Source organism: Giraffa tippelskirchi, chromosome 5, assembly GCF_054371585.1.
Source record: "Giraffa tippelskirchi isolate mGirTip1 chromosome 5, T2T-mGirTip1v1.2.pri, whole genome shotgun sequence".
In the NCBI taxonomy this organism is placed as follows: Eukaryota; Metazoa; Chordata; class Mammalia; order Artiodactyla; family Giraffidae; genus Giraffa; species Giraffa tippelskirchi.
This window is the reverse complement of record NC_137279.1, coordinates 104,813,475-104,839,605: the sequence shown is the minus strand read 5'-3', so window position 1 is coordinate 104,839,605 and position 26,131 is coordinate 104,813,475. Positions and strand designations below refer to the sequence as shown.

The window sequence follows — 26,131 nt, the reverse complement described above, 5'->3', positions numbered from 1 at the left end:
TCAGCATCTTTTCTTGTGCCTACTGACCATCCGTATTTCTTTGGAGAAATGTCTCTTTAGATCTTCTGTCCATTTTTTGATTGGGTTGTTTGTTGTTGAGTTGTAGGAGCTGTTTGTGTATTTTGGAAATTAAGCCCTTGTCTGTCACATCATTTGCAGATATTTTCTCCCATTCTGTAGGTTGTCTTTTTGTTTTTGTTTTTTTATGGTTTCCTTTGCTATGCTAAAGTTTGTCTCGTTTGTTTTTTATTTCTATTGCCTTGGGAGACTGACCTAAGAAAACATTGGTACAGTTTATGTCAGAGAATATTTTGCCTATAATCTTTTCCAGGTGTTCCGTGGTGTCATGTCTTATGTTTTAAATGTTTAAGACATCTTGAGTTTACTTTTGTGTATGGTGAGAGGGTGTGTTCTAACTTTGATTTACATGCAACTGTCCAACTTCCCAACACTTGCTGAAGACTTTTTCCCATTATATGTTCTTGCCTCTTTTGTTGAAGATTAATTGATTGTGTATGTGTGGGTTTATTTCTGAGTCTCTGTTCTGTTCCATTGATCCATATGGAACAGTTTTTGTGCCAGTACCACACTGTTTTGATTACTGCAGCTTTGTGCAAAAGTATTGTCTGAAGTCTGCCTCCTGCTCTGTTCTTTTTCTTCAGGATTGCTTTAGCATTTCTGGATCTTTATGGTTTCATATAAATTTTAGGATTATTTATTCAGTGAAAAATGTCATGGGTAACTTGATAGGGATCACTTTAAATCTGTAAATTGCCTTAGGTAGTGTGGCCATTTTAACAATATTAATTCTTCCAGTCCAGGAGCATGGGATATCTTTCCATTTCTTTGAATCCTCTTCAGTTTTCTTTATTAACAGTTTATGATCGTCAGTGTGTAAGTCTTTAATTTCCTTGGTCGGGTCTACTGCTAAGTACTTTATTTTTGGATTGTGAATTTGAAAGGTGTTCTGGTTGTTTTGTAAGTAATGTCCTGAAACTATCAATTAAATCTATTCTGTTGTATCATTTAGAATCTCTTGCTTTATTGATCTTTCTGAAAGATCTGTCCATTGATGTGAGTGGGGTGTTAAAATCTCCTATTACTATATTTTTGTCAGTTTATCCCTTTAAGTCTACTAGTGCTTATTTTATATATTTGGGTGCACCTATACATTGGCTGCATATATGTTGATAAGTATAAAATCCTTTTCCTGTGTTGATCTTTTTATTACATAGTGTCCTTCTCTTTCTTTATGGCCTTTTTTTAAAGTCTATTTTGTCTGATATGAGTATTGCAACCCACGCTTTCTTGTCATTTGTGTTTGCGTGGGCTATCTTTTTTACATGCCCTCACTTTCAATCTATATGTGTCCTTTGCCCTAAAGTAGATCTCTTGCAGGCAGCATAATGTAGCTTTTTTTTTTTAATCCACTCTTCCACTCTGTCTTTTGATTGGAGCATTTAGTCCAACGTTGATAATTAAGGTAATTATTGATACATGATTATGGTCATTTTAACCATGTTTTCATATTAATTTTACATTTTTTCTTTGTCTCTTTTTCTTTGTGTTGTTCTTTTGTGGTTTGTTTCCCTTTTGATTATGTTCTCTTTTTGGTATTTGTGAATCGAGTGTATACTTTGAAGTTGCCCTGTGTTTCAAGTATGTGGACCCCACCCTATATCTACTTGCTTCAGTTGGTAGTCATATAGATCAAACCCATTCCAGGAAGTGTAAAAAAAAAAAAACAAAAAAAACCCCCCTGCATTTTCTTACTCTCCTGTCCCACAGTTTATGATTTTTGATGTCCTCTTTCACATCTTCATCTTTTTGCTGCTCATTGTAGTTACCATCACTTTCACAAAAACGTTTTCTTTTTTTTCTTTAATCTATACATTGGCTTATTGAAGTGACTTACTTTCCAGTTGTGATTTTTCTCTTTCCTATCTATTCTTACTAGTTTTCTATTTAGAGAAGACCTTTAATATTTGTTTTAGGATGGATTTAGTATTGCTGAATTCTTTTAGTTTTTGCTTGTCTGAGAAATTCTTTATTATCTCCTTCTATTCTAAATATAATCTTGCTGGGTAGAATATCCTAGGATGCAGATTTTTCTCTTTTAGAACTTTGAATATATCTTGCCACTCCCTTCTGGCTTGCAGTGCTTCTGTAGAGTAATCAGCTGATGGCCTTATGGGAGTTCCCTTGTGATGAACTTTTTTTTTCTTGCTGCCTTGAGAATCCTCTTCATTTTGCCATTTTTATTAAGTACATCTTGGTGTAGGTCTGTTTGGGTTTACTTTATTAGGGCCCCTATGTGCTTCTTGTACATGCATATTTGTTTCTTTAGGTTTGGGAAGTTTTCAGCCATAATTTCTTCAAATACATTTTCAATCCCCTTTTCTCTTTCTTCCCCTTCTGGAGCTGTATTTTGTGTAGATTGGCACACTTTATTATCCCATAGATCTCTTATATTGCTTTCATTTCTTTTATTTGGCTGTCTATTGTCTTGGTTGGGTGATTTCCATCTTTTTTCCAGGTCACTTATTCTGCATTATTTATTCTGCTCTTATTGTGTTTAGTTCAGTTTTTGTCTCAAAAAATGAGTTTTCTTATTTTTCTTGGTTCCTCTTCATAATTGGTAGTTCCTTTAAGTTGTTGTCTGTTAGACTGAAGAGGTCTGTTACTGTGGTCTTGCAGGGCTATTTATATGTGAGATCATCCCTGTGTAGCTTGTGTGGGTTTAATATTTTTGGTGCAAGGACTGTTTTTAGTGTGGATGCCTGTTGCCTCTTTCCTCAGTGTGTGCTGGCCATTATCCCCTCGATAAGGGGTGTGCAGATGCAGCATATGGTGTACTGGGTTCTCAGTGGCAGTGGTGGCTCAGGCACACCCCTGGAGCACACAATGGGACTAGAGGTGGCTGGCAACCACTCCTGAAGCCAGGGGCATTGTGGCAGCTCACTACCACTCCTGGAGCTCATGTAGGCAGTGTCCTACAGCCTGAGAGGTCCCTCAGAGAAAAAGGCTGTAGGGTGGATACCATGCCTCCCGTTGCACACTGCCACACAACAGTGGTTGCACTAGACTCCAGACCCTTTAGACTGTTTTTGCACAGCCCACCCCAGTCTTCTTCCTGAGTATGATCTCTGAAGCCCAAGCTTCCACACCTAGCCCTCACATGGACCAGTGGACACATGTCTCAGGCTGGGAGTGTAGAGGGGTGGCACTGATCCTCTGTGCAGAGCTCTCTCTATTCTAGCTGCTGCAAACCAGTTGCTGTATTCTCCTCTGAGGCTCTGAAGCTCTCCCTGTGTCCTGGCTGACCTCCTACTAGTGAGGGGACTTCCCAGGGTGCAGGAAGCTTTCCTCTTTCACAGCTCCCTCCCTGGGGTACAGGTCCCAACCCAGTTCCTTTCTCACTTTCTTTTGTCTTTTGTTCTACTGGTTATGTTTATTTGGAGATTTTCTTATTCTTTCAGAGGTCTGAAGTCTCCTACCAGCGTTCAGTAGATATTCTGTGAGAATAGTTCAACGGTAGATGTGTTTTTGATGTATTTGTGGGAGGAGGTGAGCTTCATGTTCTTCTACTCCGCCATCTTGATCACTGCTCCGTATCTCATTTTTAAAAAGATCCTAACCAAATAGCCCTTTTGTGGCAAAAAGATTGATGAAATTTATAGATGGAGATCATAATCTCTTTTTTCTTCTCTTGTAACCAAGGACATGAGTAGTGCTGAATCTGTTTAATCAGTGTGTGGTTTCTAAGAAAGGATGGTTTGATCTCAGGTGCACCTGGGAGCTGCCCTGCTCAAGGTGTCCACTATAGTCTCACCTGAATTCACAACACTTAGTCTCCTGGTAAATTAAAAAACAAAAGCCAAAGACATCTTTGAATGCTGTTTGGCACACTCTTGGCACATCTTTATTAAAGTGATTCAAGCAGTTTAATTTGATAGCTTTTCATCAGGCCTTCCATTTGCAGTGTTGTGGGATGATGAGTGTATTGTGATGACTTCCATTCTTTGTCATCGTCTGTGTAGGCTGAGAGGATCATGGAGGCTGTTGAGCTGTACCGAGAAGAAACTGCAAAAATGAAAGAGCACAAAGCCATCTGTAAAGCTGCAGGGAAAGAGGTAAGACAGTTCATTAAGTTACATTCTGAGTAACATTTATTTACAGAGATAATTGCTGAGGAAAAAACATCATTTGTATAGATGTGATATAATCTTTTCTAATTCAAACATTAGAAAGAAAGAATTGAGAAGCTCTATCTTAATAAAAAGCCAGGTATAGTTGATTTGAAATCGAGGTGATTACTGTATTGAGTTGGAAACTCAGGTTCCTGCTTTAGTTTGGGAGGCTGGTGAGCCATTTTGGACTTCTAGATGAAATGTATTACCCAGACTCATTCATAAGCCCTGTTGAAACTAAAAATATATTCTTAAATAATAATTCTTTAGCATCAGTTTTTAGGGTCTCCTCCAGAATTATAAAATACTGTTATGACCCTGCCTGCTGATAAGCACTATCAAAGGCTTATTTTTTAATGACTTGATTTAATCATTTCTTCATAGGTTCCTCTTCCCATCAACCCCATCCTGATGGCTTATGGCAATATCTCTGTAAGTAGAATGTTTAATGGTTTCCCCCTTAAGGTTTAACCACCATTCTAAGGTTAAATTCAGGCAGGCACAAGAGAGGAAGTGAAGAGGCATTAGATTTGAGAATTGACATATTGGGAAATAATTTTTTGTTAAAAATCTTTGTTGAATGTTGGAATCCTTTAGGATATTTTGTATTTCAAAAGGACTGTTGTAGTGTAACTTTCAAGTTGTCTTTTCTGGTTGGACTGGACTGGTTTTTTTTTGTTTTTGTTTTCTTTTGGTGCTTATTTGTGTTTAGTATCCAAAGTGTTCTCTGAAGATTCTGTTTGTTGAAACTGAAGTTTTTGGACAGAAAGTTGCTACAAATCAGTCAGATAAAAGAGGAGAGAGGGAGAATAATGGGACAATATATACTTCTAGTAATCTTTAATTACTCAATACTTTGCTTTCACCTTTCATCCATCACAATAGTAATACATGTCAGTGTCTTCATTTTATAGACAGGAGACTGTCCTGACTTACAGATTGAAGGGAACATAGTTGGCAAGTGGTAGAGTCAGATTGTGAACCCAGATCTGACTCAGTCTAAGCCCATGCACATATTGCCGTTTTTAGAACATGGTTTCTCCTGAGAGAGATCCCTGGTTTTTAGGAGAGAGAGATTAGAGGGCTTCAGTTAAGAAACAGAAGTATCACTAATGCTGTCACACTTCCATTCTAGCCTTCAGCTTATGTGTTGGAGATTTTTAAAGGAATCAAATCCAGGTGAGTGTCAGTGCACAGATTATTGTAAGTTGGCAGCTAACACCATTTACTGAACATGAGATAAGTACATTATAATTGATGATTAATTGATGGTTATCTTCCTTAGAGCATTAACTGTGTCAAAACTTGGATGGAAAATAATATCATTATAATGTTCTTTTTGAATTAGAACTAGAAGGCTCCTCCTAAAACATGAAAGGAGATACTTTTAAGGACAAATGAAGGGCAGTGCTACTTTACATCATAGGTAATGAGATTATTTGCCATTCAGTCAGAGGTACCAACTATTAACATTTTTTGTTGTGTATTTCCTTTGAATTGTTTTCTGTATATGTACAGAGTTGAAATCATATGTATACATTTTTATATCCTGTCCTTTTTCACAGGATAGTTCCTGACCATTTGCTCACGTTCGTAATATTCTTCAGAAACACATCATTGAATTAATTCAAAATATTCCATTGTATATATAATTACTATTAGGTGTTGCATAAGGGTTTTGCTATTATTAATACTACTTCAGTGAACACGTTGACATATAAATCTTTGCCATCCTCATTGATTATTTTAACGATCCTAGCAGTCTATTAACTAATTAATGGACATGAACTTTTCAAAGGTTTATGTTGGTTACTTTCCAGAGTGCCTGTAATGACTTTCACCAGGCTTTTAAAAATTCTTTGCTGGTTTGAGAGGCAAAAAGTGGTATTATATCATTTTCATTTTTAATGAACAAAGTTAAAATTTTATTATATTTGTCGGCCATTTGTATTTTATCCTGTGAATTTTTACTTTCACATTCTTGTGCTTTATAAATGTTTTTCTTACTGGTTAAGTTTTTTTTTTATATCTTTTGTCATTTTTGGATTAATGTTTCTTGTTTGTGATTTATCTTTTGGTTTTATTTGAGTTTGACCTACTTAGTTATTATTTTTATAACAAATCACAATATCTGAATATGTCCCATATGAGAATTATATAGAACCTAAGATAATGAAACTTTGCTAGAAAAATGTAAAGTAGAATTTAGATTAATGGAGGTAGGGTGCATTCATAGATGGGAAGACTCTGTTTAAAGATTTAGTTTTTCTTAAGCTAACCTATAGGTTTGTGATCCCAATTGAAATCCTCTTGAGAATTCTAATTGGAATTGATGGAATGATAATAGAACTAGCTTAAGAAAAGTAAACAACCCAGAACAAGAAAGAGATTAAAGAACTATAAAAACAACAAAATTGAAACAGTACAGGATTGTCAGAATCAATCATCAAAACAGACTCTAAAGCCCTGAAGCAGACTCTGTCATATAGAAGGACTCAAGAAATCGTAAAAGAAGTATCATACAAAGATAGGATATTCAATAAAAAGCTTTGAAGAAATGAGTTATCTGAAAGAAAAAAAGATTCTCCTACATTGCTATGGACCAAAATGCATCAACTAGGTTAAAATACTAAATATAAGAAAAATAAAACATTGATAAGAGAGCCATTAGCCATCCATAATGTAGATAATAACTCTGGATGGGTAAGATCTATTGAAGTATATAAAAGTAGAAGAAAAAAATTGGGAAAAGATTTTTAAATTGACCATGTAAAGAAACATGGCATTGTTAATGTTTATTTTTCCCTCTCCAGCGAGCTGGAAGAATCTCTACTTGTGCTGCCTTTCTCTTACGTCCCAGATATTCTCAGGCTCTTTAATGAATTCATCCAGCAGGGCTCCGATATTGAACTCCTGTGTAGGTGCCTCTTCTTCCTCCTCAGGTAACGTCCTTTCCCAAAAGAACATCATGTCTCATGAGCATAACTCCTCCAGTAGTACCTCACCTGAAGCTCTGTCCATGCTTTGCAATTAAGAAATGTGACACTTCACTTTCAGAGACTGTTAGGAATTTCAGGACTGCCCAACACAGATTATTTCTTATCCTTTGGTGTCAGTCTTGCTCATAAAGTGCTGATAGTGATGACGCACTTCTTGAAGTAACAGGAGGTACTACGCTGCTCAGGATGCTCAGGCAGGCGGAGGGTCTCCAAGTTGCAGTCTAAGGCAGTGGCCCTGGTTCTGGGTAGGCTGCTGAAAGCCCATCCCTGAATGACTAGTCTCCTTCGGTGGTGTTTCTTTTTTAACTGTTTAAATGGTTTGGTTTTGTTTCCATAAGAGAATTTAAAGAGTAGTCAGCTTATTTCCCAGGCCTCTACAAAGTACAAATGGAAGAGCAGTGGCATATTGGGAGGGAACTAAGAAACATAACTGCTTCCCCAGTAGCTTGGATAGTAAAGGATCTGCCTGCCATGCAGGAGACCTGGCTTCAATCCCTGGGTTGTGAAGATGCCCTGGAGAAGGGAATGACTACACATTCCAGTATTGTTGCCTGGGAAACCCCATGGACAGAGGGGCCTGGCAGGCTGCAGTCCATGGAACCACAGGGTCGGACACAACTGAGCAACTAAGCACTCAAGAAACATAAAGAAAATGTTCATTACATTATAGGAAGAATTTGTATTAAATATGTAACAGGAAAAATGTATTTACAAAGGCTTAGTATATTCTTGGTAAAGGCAATGGCAGCCCACTCCAGTATTCTTGCCGGGAGAATCCCATGGACAGGGGAGCCTGGTGGGCTGCACTCCATGGGGTCATGGAAAGTCAGACGTGACTGAGTGACTAGCACGCACACACAATACATTCTTATCGCCCACTCTGCCCCCAGTCTCAAGCTGTTGTATAAGAGAACAAGAATATTGGCAAATTTGGACATTCCTTAAAATGCTGTTAGGAAAACAGTGAAACTGCTCAGCCAATACCAAGAAATTAAAAGAAAGTGGTGTACTTGGTAAATTGGCATTTTTTCATGAACCTTAACCCTTCGTTCCTTTTTCTTTCTTTCAGGATAGTAGCTAATGAAGATATACACGTTTACAGTGTATTTCTTATTGCTGTGGCATATGTTGAGTCAGGGTTACTGATTCTAAGAGAAACACTGGATATTTCTAGCATATTGGGGTTGTAGATGGGTGCTACCTCACAGGTAGATATGGCAGGTCACAGCTGTGGATGAGGGTGAACATGGAAGTTAAAAAGCATGAAGTCATCCAGGGCATGTTGGTACTCTTGGTCAGAGTTTGATCATCTCTCTCTCTTTTTTTTTTCTGAAATATAAATCTTTGAGTTAGTGTTTCTTAGAAGGCTCATTTTCCCTCTGAAATCCCCATAGAATACTGTTGTTAAAAATCTGTGGCCACTTGATAGATTGCTGGGAAAAGTCAGCTTTTTAGATGTTAGGACACTAGGTTTTAAAATTATTAGATAGAACTGAATAGCAGGGAAGAAACTTCTTTAGCTTTTTTTGCTAGAAGCATTTCTATATTCCCATGATGGGTGAAATGATTTTTTTTTGTTTTTTGCTTTGACATTTGCTTCGTTGCTGGTTCTAGGAGGTATAGCCAAAACCACTACTCTTTGTGACAATGCTTGGTGTTATTTTTCTATTAGGATTCACTTTGGCCAGATCACTAGCAACCAAATGCTTGTGCCAGTGATTGAAAAATTAAAGGAAACAACCATTTCAAAAGTCCGCCAAGTCCGGGTAAGTATCTTTGTAGAGGTAGCCACAGAATAAGAGGGGGAGATTCTGGTGTATACGTGACTTAAAGTAGCATGGTGTGCTGTGCTCAGTCTTTGGTGATACTGGCCTGACATACATACATATTTAAGATGAGGTTTCTGTTGGAGCTGGTAGACATAAGGAAAAAAAGATGGGAAAAGACCTTGGGGAGGGATGGATAACAACACATGAAGCTTTGATTCCTCTGACTCACATACGCTGTGACGCTGAACTGAAGTGAGGGGAAGTTCATTTAACCTCTCTTCTGTTCTTCCTCAGGATGTTATTGGCTTCAACATGGCAGGTCTCGATTATCTCAAGAGGGAATGTGAAGCGAAAAGTGAAGTTATGTTTTTTGCTGATGCTACCAGCCACTTGGAAGAAAAGAAGAGGAAGAGGAAAAAGAGGGAGAAGCTGATTTTAACAGTGACTTAGAACTGAAATGTGCCTTTTCCAACCTTTGCTTGAGCAGCACTTCCAAATTAAGCAGCAGTAGTGTTGGTGTGATCTTTAAGAGGATCACACGATGTGTTTCCCAGCTCTGCCTGCAGGAATTTCAGCATAGGGGTGTCTTGGATTGAAACAGACTAGTTTAAAATCTGTGCTCTGAATGGGGAGCCCTCTAAGAGTTGTGCCCTTTGTAATCCAGCATGAAGCAGAGAACTTTGTAAATTGGGTATTGTTTCACTAAAGTTGAAACTTTAACATTTCAAAATGTTTCCTTATTTATGTCAGAAGATTTGATGAGTAATTTGTTACCTCTCCAGATTAGGTTTTACAGCCCACTGAGATAATCAGGTATGTAATTGATCACCTTCTGCCCATAAATGTAGTCTTGAACTGTCAGAGCTGAAAGGGACCATAAAAGTTACCTGGAACAGCCTCCTTAAACTTAACTTACCCATATATAAGACGATCCTAATTGCTGTTTCTACTTCTCTAAGTACTTGTTTCTAATTAAAGAGTCAAGCTGAGATACTTGGCTGTGCTTTTTGGGTGACTAATGTGCTGTATATATGTCTTCGTGGTGGGGAGGTGGCAGTATTTTAGGAAAGGAAATTGACACATACCTTTGGGGCTGGGCTTTTCTTTGTGGGAAGTTTTTAAATCACTAACTGGATCTCCTTGTTACAAATCAGTGCAGATTTTCCCTATCTTTTTGAGTCTGTTTAAGTAGTTTGTGTGTTTCTATGCATTTGTCCACTTCATCTAAATTACTATGTTGTAGTACTACCATTTTCTTGCCGATCTCAGACGCAGTTCTTACCTCTCCTAAACCGCACGTCTATTATTGTTCCTAAGCATAACACAGTCACTGAACTGAAGTAAGGAATTAAATAGTAGTAATTTTTTTTAACAATGAGAGTAAAAAGAATTTAGGCATAGAGTTCCTGAGACTTCACTGTGAAGAGGCAGGAGGATAGACAGTATGATGGATTCTAGGTGCATTCCAGTCTGAAGAATCAACCTTTTAGGCAGTTATTCCTACCACCGGAAAGAGGAATTACTTAAAGAGTTTCTCAGTGACAAGTATCATAAATCACATTCACCCCAAAGAAATCTAGCTGAGCACCTAGGGCAGTGACCAAGGAGACAGTGGTGTCTGTCACTGGGATCTAGGGTTCCACTCACCTATCTGTGCAGCCTTTCCAGGCCAAACAAGGCAGGAGCTTAGAAGCACCTAGTCTACAAACAGGCTTCCCCAGTGGCTCAGTGAGTCCGCCTGCCAATGCAGGAGACACAGGTTCCCTCCCTGGGTTGGGAAGATCCCCTGGAGGAGGAAATGGCTACCCATTGTAGTATTCTGGCCTGGAAAATTCCATGGACAGAGGAGTCTGGAGGGCTACAGTCTATGGGGTCACAAAGAGTCACACATGACTGAGAATGCATACACTGCAAACAGTATCTACAATACATCCCTTTCCTCATAAGAGCCTGAGTTTTGAGACAAGACTAAGGCTCCTAAGGATAACATCACCTTATATTCTAAGTCCTGTCATTTTATTTCTGAGGTTATGGGATGGAAGCAGCTCTGATGTATACAGCAGTCACTGGCCCATCCCTTGTTAGGCCAAGTGCTAGCTGCCCTTGGATAATTCCTACCCTTGAGACATAGGCTGGACCTGTTGACCTGCTTCTAAAGAATAGAATACAATAAATGTAATAGGATCTCTCTTCCAAGGTTAGGTTATTAACACCCTGAATTCTGCTGTGCTCATGCTCTCTCAGATCTTCTTGATTGCTCTAGTAAACACAAGCTGCCTATTGTGAGATGCCCTGAGAGCAATCTCCGACACCAGCCAGTCCTCCATCTAACTGCCTGCAAGGAACTGCATCCTGCTAGTGACCGTTTGAGTGAGCTGAAAGCAGATTCACCCCTAGTTGAGCCACAGTAACAACAGCTCTATGCCTGGATTCCTTACCCACGCAAGCTAGGAGATCAGGAGTGTCTGTTGCTTTAAGCTACTGAGTTATGGAGAAATTTATAGCTCAGTATTTTAAAGCAATAAGCATTCATGATGTCTGTTGATAACAGACAGCTGGAGTACTTAACACTGGCTCAGAGTAAAAACACACAGAACATGTTACTTTTTCTGAGACATACACAATATAAAACTATATAATGATTCCAATATATACATAGGTAGAAAAGATTGGAAAGAAATAGATGAAAACGTTTTCTGTCAGATACCACAGAATCTTTACAATAGGTGTTTAAAAGATACTCATTTTACTTAACATTAAGATCATTAACTGATAATATGAACAAAGAGGCATAAAGACGTACCATTTAAGACGTTTCTATTAGGTACATTCACGTCATTACTTTTGATAGATTGGTGCCAACAGGCATTATGAATATTGGAAAGCTGTGCTATAGTTTTCAGAATAGTCCAGCTAGAGTTTCAAACTTCATCACTTTTTAGTTTAGAGTAACTTGTGAAAGTCATGGACTAGAACCAAGATGAACCACACCTTAATCAGTGGTTTCTAAAGAATGTTCCCAGACCTTTAGGGTCTGAAGACCCTTTTGAGAATAATCTGCATAGTCAAAAATATTCAAAACTGATAAGTATAATAGTGTTCTCCAGAAATTCATGTCTACCTGAAACCTATAAATGTGACCTTATTTGGAATTAGGGAGAAGGAAATGGCAGCCCACTCCAGTACTGCCTGGAGAATCTCCATGGACAAAGGAGCCTGCTACAGTCCATGGGGTCACAAAGAGTCGAACATGACTGACTAACACTATTTGGAATTAAGTTATTTAAAACTAGTTAAGATGAGGGAGATCATATTAAGTGAGATTAAATCCAGTGATTTGCTTTTATAAGAATTAAGGGTAATGGACAGCTACATATTAAAGAGTGAAATTAGAGCATTCTCTGACAACCATGTGCAAAAATACACAAAAAATGTATCAAAAGAGTTAAATGTTAAGGCCAGACACTATAAAACTTGAGGAAAACATAGGCAGAATACTGTTTGACATAATGGCAGCAGTATCTTTTTCAATCCACTTCTTAAAGTAAGGAAAATAAAAAATAAGCAAATGGAACCTAATTAACTTAAAAGCTTTTGCACAGCAAAGGAAACCATAAACAAAATGAAAAAATAACCCACAGAATGGGAGAAAACTTGCAAACAAAGCGACTAATGGGATTAATCTCTATACAAACAGCTCATGCAGCTCTGTGTCAAAGAAACAAAAGGCACATGAAAAGGTACTCAACATCACTAATTATCAACAATGTAAATCAGAACTACAGTGAGGTACTGCCTCACACCAGTCAGAATGGCCATTGTCAAAAAGTCTATGCACCATAAATGCTGGAGAGGGTGTGGAGAAAAGGGAACCCTCCTACACTATTGGTGGAAATGTAAATTGGTACAACCATTATGGACAACAGTATGGAGGTTCCTTAAAAAACTAAAAATAGAGTTATCATATGATCCTGCAGTCCCACTCCTGGGCATATATCTGGAGAAAACCATAATTTGAAAAGATACATGCATCCCAGTGTTTCACTGCAGCACTCTGTAATAGCCAGGACATGGAAGCAACCTAAATATCCATTGGCAGGAATGGATAAAGAAGATGTGGTACATATATACAGTGGAATATTATTCAGCCATTAAAAATGAATGAAATTTTAAAAAAATGAATGAAATAATAGCATTTGCAGCATCATGGATGGATTATCATACTAAGTGAAGTAAGAGGAAGATAAAGCTATCATTCATGTGTAGAATCTAATTTTAAAAATGCAAATGAACTTAATTACAAAACAGAAACAGATTTACAGATATATCAAAAACATACTTATGATTCCCAAAGGGGAAACGGGAGGGGAATGCCATGTGAGTATTCACAGGAAAGGAGACCCCATGACAGAGGCAGAGACTGGGATTGGAGTGATGGCAGCTACAACCTTAGAACACCAAGCATTCTGGCTACCATCAGAAACTAGGAGAAAGGCATGGAACAAATTCCCTCAGCACTTCCAGAAAACCTTGGTTTCAGACCTCCTGAACTGCAAGAGAATAAATACCCACTGTTTTAAGCCACCCAAGATGGTCATTTGTTATGGCAGCCTCAGGAATCTAGGGCTTCCCAGGTGGCACTGGTGGTAAAGAACCTGCCTGTCAGTGCAGGTAGATGTAAGAGATGTGGGTTTGATCCCTGGGTCAGGAAGATCCCCTGGAGCAGGGCGTGGCTACCCACTCCAATATTCTTGCCTGGAGAATCCCATGGACAGAGGAGCCTGGTGGGCTACAGTCCATAGGGTCACAAAGAGTCGCACACAACTGAAGTGACTTATCACACACACACAGGAAACTAATAACAGATTTTGGTACCGGGAAGTGAAGTGCTGCTTTAACAAATACCTAAAAATGTGGAAGTGACTTTGGAATCAAGTAATGGGTGAAAGCTGAAAGAATTTTGAGCTGCATGATAGAAAAGTTCTATTAATAGATTACCTTGAAAAGACTGCTGGTAGAAATAATGGATATTAAAAGCAATTTTGATAAAGGTTCAGAAGGAAGGGATGGGGACAGTAAAGAACACTTCAAGCCTCTTAGAGAATTTCTGTATTGTGAACACTGTTGGTAGAAATACAAACATGAAAGGTGTTTTTGGTAAGACCTCAGATGGAAACAAAGAACATGTTATTGGACAGTGGAGGAAGAGAGATCCTTGTTACAATGTGCAGAAAACTTGGCTGAATTGTCTTCTGCTTTTGGATAAAAAGTAGAACTTATAAACAATAAAATTGGATTTTTAGTTGAAGTTTCCAAGCAAAATATGGAAGACATGTCCTGGTTTCTTACTGCTTATAGTAAAATGCAATAGGAAAGAGATAAATTGAGGAAGGAAACAGTCAGCAAAAAGGAACCTGAACATGATGATTTGGGAAATTCACAGCCTGTCCGTATTGCAAGATATGCTAAGGCACGCTCTGAAGAGTTTATCAAAGGGTTAACTGGAAAGCCTAGTGGAAAAACTTAGGTTTGTGACCAAGATGAGTACCATCAGCAGAAGCCAGGAACAGAGGTGAGACTATTCAGGAAGGACCGTGGAGAGCCCTCACACCTAATGGTGTGGAGCCCCCTTGACATCAATGAAAACTTCTGAGAATGTTCTGTCAGCAGAAATACTGCCTGCTTGGCCTGGGGGACAGAGGCAGGAAATGAAGGGAGGCTGCCAGACTTCTGGGCTTCTATAAGCAGAAAGCGGGCTGCCCAGAGGATAATACTTTATCAGGCTAAGGACAGAGGGTGGGACCCAAAAGGCCTCTGAGGGTCCAGAGGGTGGGGCTGAGCAAGTCCCTGGCCCAGAGCACAGATCAAGACAGATGATTGTGCTCAGACTCTGAAACCTCAGCAAATCTGCCCTGATGCATTGCAAAGACTTAGCCTGGTGACTGCTTAATTCTTTGCATCTTCTGTTTTTAAAAGGAGAGTGTCTTCTTATGTTATCCAACCATAGTATTTTGCAAGCTGACAACTTGTTTCCTAGTTTCACAGGTCTGGAAATGGAGAGGACACCAGGATAGGTGAAGACTTTGGGGAGTGTTGGGATGGACTGAATGTATTTTGCATGTGAGATGGATGTGAATTTGGGGGGACCAGAGGGTAGACTATATTGAGTTTGCCTCCACAAAACACATGCCTACCAGGGACCTATGAATGTGACCTTATTTGTAAATAGGGTCTTTACAGATGAAATCAAGTTAAGATGAACCCTTATCTTATTCAAGATTAGCACATGCATGCCTTCTAAGTCACTTCAGTCGTATCTGACTATTTGCGACCCCATGGACTGTAGCCTGCCAGGCTCCTCTGTAGGATTCTCCAGCCAAGAAGACTGGAGTGGGTTGCCATTTCCTTCTCCAGGGGATCTTCCTGATCCAGGGATCAAACCCACATCTCTTGTGTCTCCTGCATTGGCAGGTGGATTCTTTACCACTAGTGCCACCTGGGAAGCCCATTTAAGATTAGGGTAGCCCCTTCATCTAATAAGGAACCCCTGGTAGCTCACATGGTAAAGAGTCTGCCTGCAGTGCAGGAGACTCAGGTTCGATCCCTGGGTCGGGAAGATACCCTGGTGAAGGAAATGGCAACCCACTCCAGTATTGCCTGGAGAAGCCCATGGACTGGGGAGCCTGGCAGGCTACAGTCCATGGGGTCACAAAGAGTTGGACATGACTGAGCGACTTCACTTTCATCCAATGGGCTTCCCAGGTATTGCTAGTGGTAAAGAACCCGCCTCCCAATGCAGGAGACATAAGAGATGCAGGTTCGATCCCTGGAGAAGGAAATGGCAACCCACTCTAGTATTCTTGGCTGGAGAATTCCATGGACAGAGGAGCCTGGTGGGCTATAGTCCATGGGGTCGCAAAGAGACTAACACTTTAAATCCAATAACTTTTGATCTTATGAGGAGAGAGATATAGAAACACAAAGGGAAGAATGCCGCTGGAGACGGGCAAAGATGAGAGTGGTGAGTGATAAGCTAAGGAACACCAAGGATTGCTGGGAACCACCAGAAGTTAAGGTCGTAGAACAAATTCTCCCTCAGAGGCTACAGAAGGAACCAACCCTGCTCACACCTCGATTCCAATCATCTGGCCTCCCAAACTGCAAGAGAGTAAATATCTGCTGTTTTAAGTCACCTGGTCTGTGGTACTTAGTTATAGCAGCCTTGGGCAACAAATACAGACTTGTTACAGCAGTCCTAAGAAACAAATGCAAGATGTTATTGGCCTTTTTCTCTCATGACTATACAGTGGAGTCTTCCAGAGACTCTGCAATATGTGATATGGTGACAGATTGAAGACGAAGCAACTGTGAGAATCCAGCTATGTTCTACTGAGCCAAACATTAAAAGATTTGCCAAAGTTTAATCTTCCCTTTATTAATTTTTGTTTGGAAAATTTATTTTCCATTAACAATTTATTTACAGTAATGTACTGTTTTTTTTTTAAATAAATTTTAAGTTTTTCCCAGTTTTAATTCTAAGATGGTAAATACTAATAAAAAATGACCCACATAAACAAAAGCTTTTGGGGATGCTCAATAATTTTTAAGGATACATAGGGAGGGCTTCATGGTGGCTCAGTGGTAAAGAATCTGCTTGCCAATGCAGGAGACACAGGTTTGATCCCTGGTCCGGGAAGATCCCACATGCCACAGAACAACTAAGCCAGTGCACCACAACTTTTGAGCCTGTGCTCTAGAGCCTGGGAACCGAAACAACTGCAGCCCTCGTGCTCTAGGGCCTGTGCTCCACCATAAGAGAAGCCACCGCAATAAAGAGCCCATGCACCACAGCTAGACAGTAGCCCCTGCTTGCCACAACTAGAGAAAAACTGTGTAGCAATGAAGACCCAGCACAGCCATATATATATGTGTATAGGCTTCCCTGGTGGCTCAGTCAGTAAAGAATCCACCTGCAAGCGGAAGACCTGGGTTTGAGCCCTGGGTTGGGAAGATCCCCTGGAGGAGGGCATGGCCACCTACTCCAGTATTCTTGCCTGGAGAATCCCCAAGGACAGAGGAGGCTGGCGGGCTGTAGTCCATGGGGTCACAGAGTCGGACGTGACTGAGAGACTAAACACAGCACATAAGGAGTCTTCGAGTCCAAAAAATGTAAGAACCGCTGACCTAACTGTAAATTCTCAAGTACAGAAGGGTATCTTGCTGTTGGTGTTTCTGCCCTTGGAAAGTCAGATCAATGTCAAAAATAGCACTTGAAAGAATAAATTTTAGAATCACATTCAAGTAAGTTAGATTTTTTACTTCTACAAGATTCTCTGAGCCTGAGTTTCCTTATTTATAAAGTGGGGAAAATATCTACCTGTAGATAGTTATTGGATTAGATGGATGATGAGTATAAACAGGTAGCCGTTATCATTATTAAAAACAAATATTTAATTGCACCAGACTAAGTGGCTCAGTGGTTGCTGAATGAAGATGAGAACAAATGTGAGGTCTAAGGCCTCAAATTTGAATGGATGACAATCAAATTACAAATGTATTACTTACCTGACTCCTAATGTGGAGAAATTTTACGAGACATAAAGACTCCAAGTGCAGAGGAAGAAATTGTAGAAATCCTCTGGACCATGGGATGTTCTTTTTCCTGGGGAAAATCTTTTGGTCTCTTAGCATAATTGCTGCTTGTTAAAACTGGTAAAATACCCATTAAGGACTATCATTTTCATGAACAAATGAGTTGTATATGCAAATTCAGATAACATTTTAGAATTAGAATCTTTAGCATCATTAGATCACTTTTAGGTATTTTCTGTTTAATGCAAATTCTATATGCCAAGCTTAGAGGATCAAGGATGGATATTGATCTGGAATTTCTTCGGTCCCCTCTAGTGTATGTTTCTCTGCCATGTGGCTGGCCTTTCTATAGGCACCATCAATCACCATAACCAGGTCCAAGACCACATCAACATGCAGATTTCACACTTTTTTTTTTAGGTGCAAAGGGGAGGGAATAGATCTTGAGAAATGGGCTATGAACTATCATTGTTGACCCTGGAAGTAGACTAAAGATTTAGTAAAACTCTTTTCCCATCTCTCTGTGCCAGACAGATGGTCTCTAATCTGTAAGCAAGGAAATAGAAATTTTATTAGAATAAATGCAAAATTATTTAATTGCTGTGATTAGCAGCAGGGATTCAGTCAGTCAGTTATTAGATTCAGCATCTAATAACTTGTGTGAAGAGGACGTAATTCCCAGAGGTGGGGGTATCCTTCTCAGTGAGGTCTATCCTGACTATTCATTTTAAATTCTAGTCCTTAACACTCCCTGTACTTCCTTTCCTATGTTGTTGCTGTTGTTTAGTCTCTAAGTTATGTTTAACTCTTTGCGACCCCGTGGACTGTAGCCCGCCAGGCTCCTCTGTCCATTAGATCTTCCAGGAAAGAATACTGGCGTGGTTGCCATTTCCTTCTCCATGTACTTCCTTTCCTATGTTACATTTTCTATTTCTTACATTGTATTTATTACCATTAGAGTCCACATTCACTTATTTTGTCTATTGTCTGTCTTCCCACTGGAATGTAAGCTACATAAAGGCAGAGATTTGTCTCTTGTTCCTTGCTGTATCCCTGATGCCTAGCACACTAGGGACACTTATGATCTTTGAAAGAATGAACAGGTGTGCTCAGTTGCTAAGTCATATTTGACTCTGCGATGCCTTGGACTGTAGCCCACCAGGATCCTCTGTCCATAGGATTTTCCTGGAAAGAATACTGGAGTGGGTTGCCAGGGTATCTTCCTGACCCAGGGATTGAACTTGCATCTCTTGAGTCTCTTGCATTGGCAGGCAGGTTCTTGACCACTGAGCCACCTGGGAAACCCATAAACAAATGAATACAACTCCACTTCCATTGAAATCAAGGTCACCTGACACAATTTCCCCTACATTTCTCTTTCACCTCAGAATGTCTAGACCTTTGGTCATCTTTACCCTCTCCCTTCCCAAGATCAACACTTCAGCTCTGTTCTTGATTATCCTTTTGCCTTCTTTTGGATATTGCTGCCTCAGTTCTCTTATTCATATTTTTAATCTTTCTCTTCTGATCCATTCTTTCCAGCCTACAAACATACTAACCATACTACACTAAACTGAAAATCTCTCCTTTGCTCTGTTGCCTCCTTGAGTCTGAGACACCATATTCTCTTGCTCTTTCCTTCAATAATAAATTGAAAGTGTATCCATATTCAATTTTTCTGCTTTCTCAACACTCAGCCATTCTTTATGTTTTGCAGTTTTTTGTCCCAACCAAATCTAGTGGTCCTATTTAAATCGGAATCCTCCTTGACATCTCCATAGCATCTGTCAACTATGTCCATATTTTCCTTCCTTGAAATTCTTTTGAGATATTTCACATATTGCCAATTGCTTGTTCTCTCTCTCCTGGCTCCTCGTTTTTTCTCCTGCTCCCTAAACAAACCCCAAATTTCTACTCACTTCTCCCATACCTTCTATCACCACTTCTGCAGCTGACAATTAAAATTATTCTATTTCCAACTCTGACTCCTCACTGAGACTCAGTCACGATTCATTACCTGAACCCCAACACTTGCCAGTGAACTCTGTGTCCTCTAACTTCCTTTTCTTAATGGGTTCCACCTTAGGTTTTACAGTACCCCATGCCGAAGGTGTTTCACCCACGTGTCTCTTTCACGTCTACTGTTGCCACATTATAGTTCTTGTCCTTACACTTGAAGGCTTGCTGAAGGAAACTTCTAATGGTTTGTTGCATATCCAGTAGCTCTTCTCCTTCAACATAGCCTGTATGATAACAATGAGTTCATTTTTATAAAGACATGCTGATTATATCACCCAGTCGATCAGAATTTCAATGATTCAGTGTTGCTTATATAATAAAGTTTAAGCCAAGAATTCAAAACCTCCCACAACTTGATTCCAACCAGCTTTGCCACTATATTACTAATACTCTAAGCTCTCAACAAATTGAACTCCCTGCTTACCCTCCTGAACAATTGGAGCTTCCTATTGCTACAGTTTTGTTCATTCTTCCTATTTTAAGTCTCTTTTCATCAAAAGTTTTTGTATTCTATAAGACTCAGCTCAAGTATCAAATAGATATACCTATAACACAAAGTAGTATATGATTCATACTATTGGAGTTACAATACAGGAATCAGGTGTGAAAATTTTATTCCTGCTACCAGCTTATGTAGCTTTTTAAGATAGAGCTCAATTTTCACTTTTATATTTGATAAAATATTTCATATAGTACATTGCATATAATAGATTCTTGGTATCTGTATATCCTATATACAGGAGATACCAATATGAAGGAATGTATGTATAATTCAATGCCTATTCATTCGGTTTCTATAATAAGGTATCTCCTATCCCCCAAGAAGATGACCAGGTTTTTTTCTTAAGACAAGACTTGCTTTTTAAAAAATTTCTGATTGTTTGATGCCCCAGAGATGGCCAATAATATTGAGATTTATCCAACTTAAAGTTACATGTATTATGTGTCAGGCACTTTGCTAGATGCTTTCAAAAATGAATGAAGACACAAGTCTTTGTCCTAAGAAATTTAACTCTGTGGTTTTTAAACTAGAATAAATGAAGCTACAGAGGGCAGATGTGAGCGGATTAGGAAACACCATTTTGACTTTCGTGTTCTCCTTGCCCAAATGTAATTTTTACACTATATGTGGTGACTCAAACTGAACTTAAAAGGATATTTGCTTCCACAGGTAAGAACAGGACATCATGCTCAGTCATAATCTCTATATTGTGAGAGATGTGTGCCGATCCCTTGGCGCCATCCTCCCCAACAGCCATGGCAAATAACTCCACTTTCAGGTCTGCCTGCAAACCAGCTGCCACCTGAAACACACAGTGCAGCTTTAGAATCAGACATATAGAAGTTCAAAATTTTAACATGATTTTGAGCAAGTTATTCAAATTCTCTAATCTTGCTTCCTCATCTATCAATTTGGCACAAAGGAATGACTGGTGTTTCAGCATTTAGAAGAATTACTTCATGGATTAGTTAAGTAGATTTCCATTGAGTAAGTGGGACCCAGGATAAATTGAAGGAGAAAGTCAGGTGCCATTTAGGAAAAAGCATAAGGAAATTAAATGCCAGGGTGCTGGAGGGCAAACTTTTATGATGTCTGTAATTGTGCTATTTCTTGAATATCAGTAGCAAGCTTCTATTTATTGTCATCTCTGTAAACAAAGATAAATTTAATCAAAGATAAACATAAATGTAATCTTAAATTTAAGAGACTGGGTGAATCCCACAATTCCTGTGCCCATGCCCCATGGTTTATCATATTCCTACTGTAGGACTTGTAACATGGCAAAGCCAGTAGAGGGAGACAGAATTAGTTTAAACGCCAGACTGCTTAGATCTGAAAGATACATGGAAGAGGATGTATCAACAAAAAAGAAACCGGGTATACCATGAAGGAGAAACACAGCAAGGAATGGGCTTCTTGTCTTGTCCCCTGAAAAGAACACTAAGCCAGGAAAGAAAGGGCTGTTTATGTTTGGAAGCCACCTCCCTAGGAGGCGGGTTAAAAAGCCAGTGTGAGAACAGTTATCTGGAAAAAATAAATCAGAAACTACCACATGGAAAACAATTAGGTACGAATATAAACTTTTTTTTCTTAATTTGGGTTTTATAAATGATAGAATTGAAAAATGTTTCAGTTTTTTCAGTGCCATGCTTGTGGACATCCACATGCTGGAGGCTATCCAGCAGCTTCTGAGAACCAGGCCCTCAGCCCTCCAAGCCCAACAATCGGAGCAGGGCTGGGGGATGACGATGCTGCACGAGGGGAGCTGGAGGGCTGCCATAACACAGGTCTACCCGGGTTTCGAGTGCATTCATGTAGTGCTGGCAATGAACCAAGCTGAACAGTGGTGAGATTTAGATACAGAGAAGTCTATAGGCTACATTTTTCTGCCAGAGCCAAAACTACCATCAGAAAGAAAAAAGGTATAGAGTGAGTTTGGGTTTTTAGTATGTATAAAGGTTGATCCAGCAGTCGTTTAGGGTTTTGGCATAATCCCTACTCAAAATGAAAAAGATTTGCTAACTTCCCAGAACAGTGGGAGAAAAGCTTGCTTTAACTGTGTTTTTGCTTTATGTTGTGAAGATTCTGAAATTCTGATACGGCACAGTGATGAACTGTTTCAGAGAGGTACTCGTAAATTAGTGGATTGAAACCTCAAAAGGATTTCTGTTTTGGAATTGCAGCCTGCATATTGCTGTTTTATAGATCATAAGATATTGGAGCTGCAGGAGGGCTAAGAAATGATCAGTCTAAGCTCCTTCCTTTTATAGATGAGGAAAGCAAGGTGCAGAGGATTAACTAACGACATCACAGAGCTGCTTGGTAGCATAGTTACAAGAAACCAACGGACTTTGCACTATAGCTAACCGATTCTTCTGTGTCAACACACAGCAACTGTGACTGCTTTAAGATCTTGGGATTCAGTGAGAACAGTGGTTATGGGACTGGATGCGCTTGCTCAGTGTTCCCATGAGCCCGTGCAGTCCCCATCGGTGATGAACGGTTCATTTATCTATCAGTCTTCCTTATACCATCTGTTACTCAGTCACGCATCTCTTGAGTGCCCACCATGTGCCTGCTTTGTGTACTTCTTATGTGTCTCACTCATTTTTAACATCTCCTGTAGCCTGGCACTATCGCTGGCATATGGGAGGAGCTCAAAGCTCGTTAAATGAGATAACAAGAGTGTTAAAGCAACAAGATGATATGCTGACCAAGAAATAAAAGTCAAGATTGATGAGTGTGGTTTTATTATATTTTGAGATAACCTCTTATCTAATCATACTATACCTCTGAAATTATATTTTGAAGTAAGTGGCAATACACATATTTTATACTAAATATAATGCATCAAATAAAATCAGAACAGTTTGACATTTTAAAATTCATATTTTCAGAGATTTTTGGAGAAATGAGACAGATGGTTAATTTAAATATGCTAGTATCTCTTAATATGTCATTACCATTCTCTGACAAATACCAGGAGAGCAGACCAGATTTACATAAAATGTAAAGAATGAAGTATTTATTTTTTCCGAAGAGTTTTCACTTTGCAGAAGGATTTGTCACAGGATATCTTTAGGTAATCAGTTTACCAAATGCATGTTAAATCATATTTTAATTTTTTTAAAGGTATTTTCAGACAACTGTATAGAACTGCGGTATTGGGGCAAGTGAAGTGAATTTCAGAAGTTTAATTCTACTTACACATAGAAGTGCTCACGGTTGTTACATGAAATAAGTGACAACAGCCAGAGAGTGTACCAGTGCCAGGGATCTGTTGCTTATGATACTAGAAGAAGTCGGCTTATAAATGGCTTAAACTGGATTGGTAGAATGGCATAAAAGCTCACTTCACTGGAAACATATACGTATCTGTATGCACACACATACGGATGCACACACACAACACACAGCACATGGACTTACGGGCCCAGGTTTGTAAGTCACTTTCAGTCCAGTGCTGGGTGGAGGCTGCTTCACCCTAAACCTACCAGGAAAAAAAGATGGGAATAAATTGATGCCATAATGAAAAACATGAGCACGAATGAACTGGGAAGTAATAAAATCAGGAAGGTGTTAATATTGGCTACACGGGAGCAGGGGGTCCAGACTGGTAGAAAAACAACCTAATATCCAGTTGGAAGGAGAATCTGGGGCCTGTTTCACAACTGCCTTTCCAACAGTTTTCATCGGCGTCAAACTGACTCCAACCCAGGTTTCAACCCTTTGTTATCGGATGCTGACGAGCAGCTTGGGCCTGGGCAGAGGGTTGTGAATGTTTGGCTGGCGTGTGCACTGAGCGTAGCCGCCAGCATGAACACAAATGCTGACTGCCAGATCATTAAGCTGAAGAATAAAGGCTCTTTTGGAAAGCAGTGGAGCGTGGGAGCCAGTCTTGCTCTGTCGTGGTATGGGGTTTGCATGTTTGGGGGAGAAGAGAAACAGAAAAGGCTCAGAAAACATAGGAGAACTTGAAAAGCCCTGGACCCACACTTGGTACTTGTTGATCTCTTCCCCTTCCTGTGGTTTGTGGGCTCTGCCTGAAGGTTAAAGACCTGGAGTAAATTAAAATGCCAAGGGCAGTCTATCTCTATGTTGACCCCAACTGGATTCCCTCTACCATCCACTTTGCTATTTGCCCTGTAGTGGCTGAACTGAACAAGCTGAGGAGTGGAATCTAAAATTCTGTACTGGACACACTGTACTGGTCTCCTTGGGTGAGTTTAACTAAGTTTGAGGTTGACTCTCCATTTCTCCCCACCCACTTTGTCGCAACAACCCAAAAAAGCAATGATGTCTGATCTGGCGGTGTGATGCCCTCATCAAGTTTTTTTCCAAGGAAGTGAACATGCCCTGTCTGACTTCCAATCCTGAGTCCAGAATCATAAATGCTCTCAAAGGACTTGTTAGTGACACTGAAAATAACTCTGCGTTTTGAAATAAACGTGAATCCCATTTTTATGGGGGTAAAGTTCCCCGCAATCCTGATGCTTACTACAAAATAGTACAGAGGAGATTTTGTAATTGGGAATTGTCTTGGAACAGATGTATGGTATATGGACCCAATGGGAGGGACTGATCTCCCACAAGAAGCAGTGACCACAGTTGTGTTGATCAAGCAAGGTGCTCCAATGAACTGGCACTCAGGGGATCAGAGATCTACCCTTGCTGAAGCCTACAAGACCTTTTAAGACAAGTTACTCAGTTCCCTTATATCATAACAGTCTCCAAGATCTCTACACACTCTAAGATTCTATCGGTTTTGACCTGGAAGTGAAGGACTGAAGTGAAGTTCTTGTCACTTAATGCCAGATAGAGTATATTTTCTATTGGGAATACAGACTGCAAGTTAAGTTATTTGCTATTAATTTCAAGTCACATCATTAGAGTCAAAGTGACCTCGATGATTAAGGGTTAATTTTTTCCCTTTTGCCTCAATTATGCAGAATTAACATAATTAAAATCATGTTTAGATCACAGAGTGTCAACAAATATTAGTTGGTGTTATAGTTGGTGGTGGACTTGAGAAATAGACTTTCAAGTTTTCCACATTAGTTATTGTTTTGTGTATTATTTATTGTAACACTTGTACAACTTCTCTTTGATTTTTTGCTGGGACATATCAGGTCTCGAGGTGCTCCTACTGAAGTAAGAATAATCATTAATGGTAAGGCAAAGAAATGGGGCTTCCCTGATGGCTCAGCAGTAAGGAATCAGCCTGCAATGCAGGATATGTGGGTTCAACCCTCAAATTGGGAAGATCGCCTGGAGGTTATCAAACTGGCAAACCACTTCAGTATTCTTGCCTGGGATTCCATGGACAGAGGAGCCTGGTGGGCTACAGTCCAAAGGGTCACAAAGAGTTGGACATGACTGAGCAGCACATAAAGAAATACCTACTATATAATTGAGGCTTGGTAAATACTGATTTGTTGAAGGATGAATGAATGCATGAATTAGTAAAGGACTGCATGAATGATGTTAAGATTCAAGAGTTCAGGTGTAATTACAGTTCAGTCCAATAAACAGTCACTGATGTAGGCTACCAAAGAAAAGTCACAGAGCAAGGGAAGGTGATCTGAGCATACACTTGGAGCCTTGGCCTCACCTACAGAAGTCTACTCCAACATTCTTGAGCTTTACCGTGGTGGCATAGGTGTGTCCTTCTTCGAGCACTCCAAATTTCACCGCGGGTGGGAGAAGATGGAATCCAAAGAGAGATGAATTTATATTATTAATGGCAGCACATGCCACAGAGGATGTTCTCACGCTTCCTGCAACAGAATCTTGCTCCTTCATCGAAAAGAAAAAAAGCAATAAGACATAATAAAATGGTTCTATTTTGCATTCCCAAGATAATGAAGATATAAGTGACTCATGTTTGATCCCTGGGTTGGGAAGATCACTTGGAGGAGGAAATGGCAACCCACTCCAGTACTCTCGCCTGGAGAATCTCATGGTCAGAGGAGCCTGGTGGGCTATAGTCTATAGGGTCGCAAAGAGTTGGACATGACTGAAGCAACTTAGCACGCAAGATAATAAAAAGGCTCTGGCCCT

At 39.6% G+C, this 26,131-nt stretch overlaps 2 protein-coding genes across 26 annotated transcripts in view; one reads left to right on the top strand and one right to left on the bottom strand.

The window, feature by feature from the left end:
* WDR3 (WD repeat domain 3) overlaps positions 1–9,947 on the top strand; it is a 38,300-nt gene extending 28,353 nt beyond the window's left edge. For all 10 annotated transcript variants that reach the window (XM_081492953.1, XM_081492949.1, XM_081492952.1 and 7 more), the window contains 6 exons: positions 4,041–4,133; positions 4,575–4,622; positions 5,326–5,369; positions 7,004–7,132; positions 8,862–8,955; positions 9,253–9,947. In XM_081492953.1, the coding sequence (XP_081349079.1) occupies positions 4,041–4,133; positions 4,575–4,622; positions 5,326–5,369; positions 7,004–7,132; positions 8,862–8,955; positions 9,253–9,408 (564 nt within the window). In that variant the 3' untranslated portion in view covers positions 9,409–9,947. The remainder of the gene's footprint in view (positions 1–4,040; positions 4,134–4,574; positions 4,623–5,325; positions 5,370–7,003; positions 7,133–8,861; positions 8,956–9,252) is intronic.
* Positions 3,895–26,131, bottom strand: part of SPAG17 (sperm associated antigen 17) — a 246,713-nt gene continuing 224,476 nt past the window's right edge. For 4 of the 16 annotated variants that reach the window (XM_081492937.1, XM_081492941.1, XM_081492943.1 and 1 more), the window contains exons 45-49: positions 25,683–25,867; positions 23,501–23,561; positions 20,729–20,873; positions 17,524–17,670; positions 3,895–4,119 (exon numbers count right to left, since the gene is read on the bottom strand). In XM_081492937.1, the coding sequence (XP_081349063.1) occupies positions 17,531–17,670; positions 20,729–20,873; positions 23,501–23,561; positions 25,683–25,867 (531 nt within the window). In that variant the 3' untranslated portion in view covers positions 3,895–4,119; positions 17,524–17,530. Of the gene's footprint in view, positions 4,120–8,390; positions 8,519–17,523; positions 17,671–19,648; positions 19,794–20,716; positions 20,874–23,500; positions 23,562–25,682; positions 25,868–26,131 lie in introns of all 16 variants that reach the window. The other 12 variants (XR_014054588.1, XR_014054590.1, XR_014054592.1 and 9 more) reach the window with 6 other exon arrangements.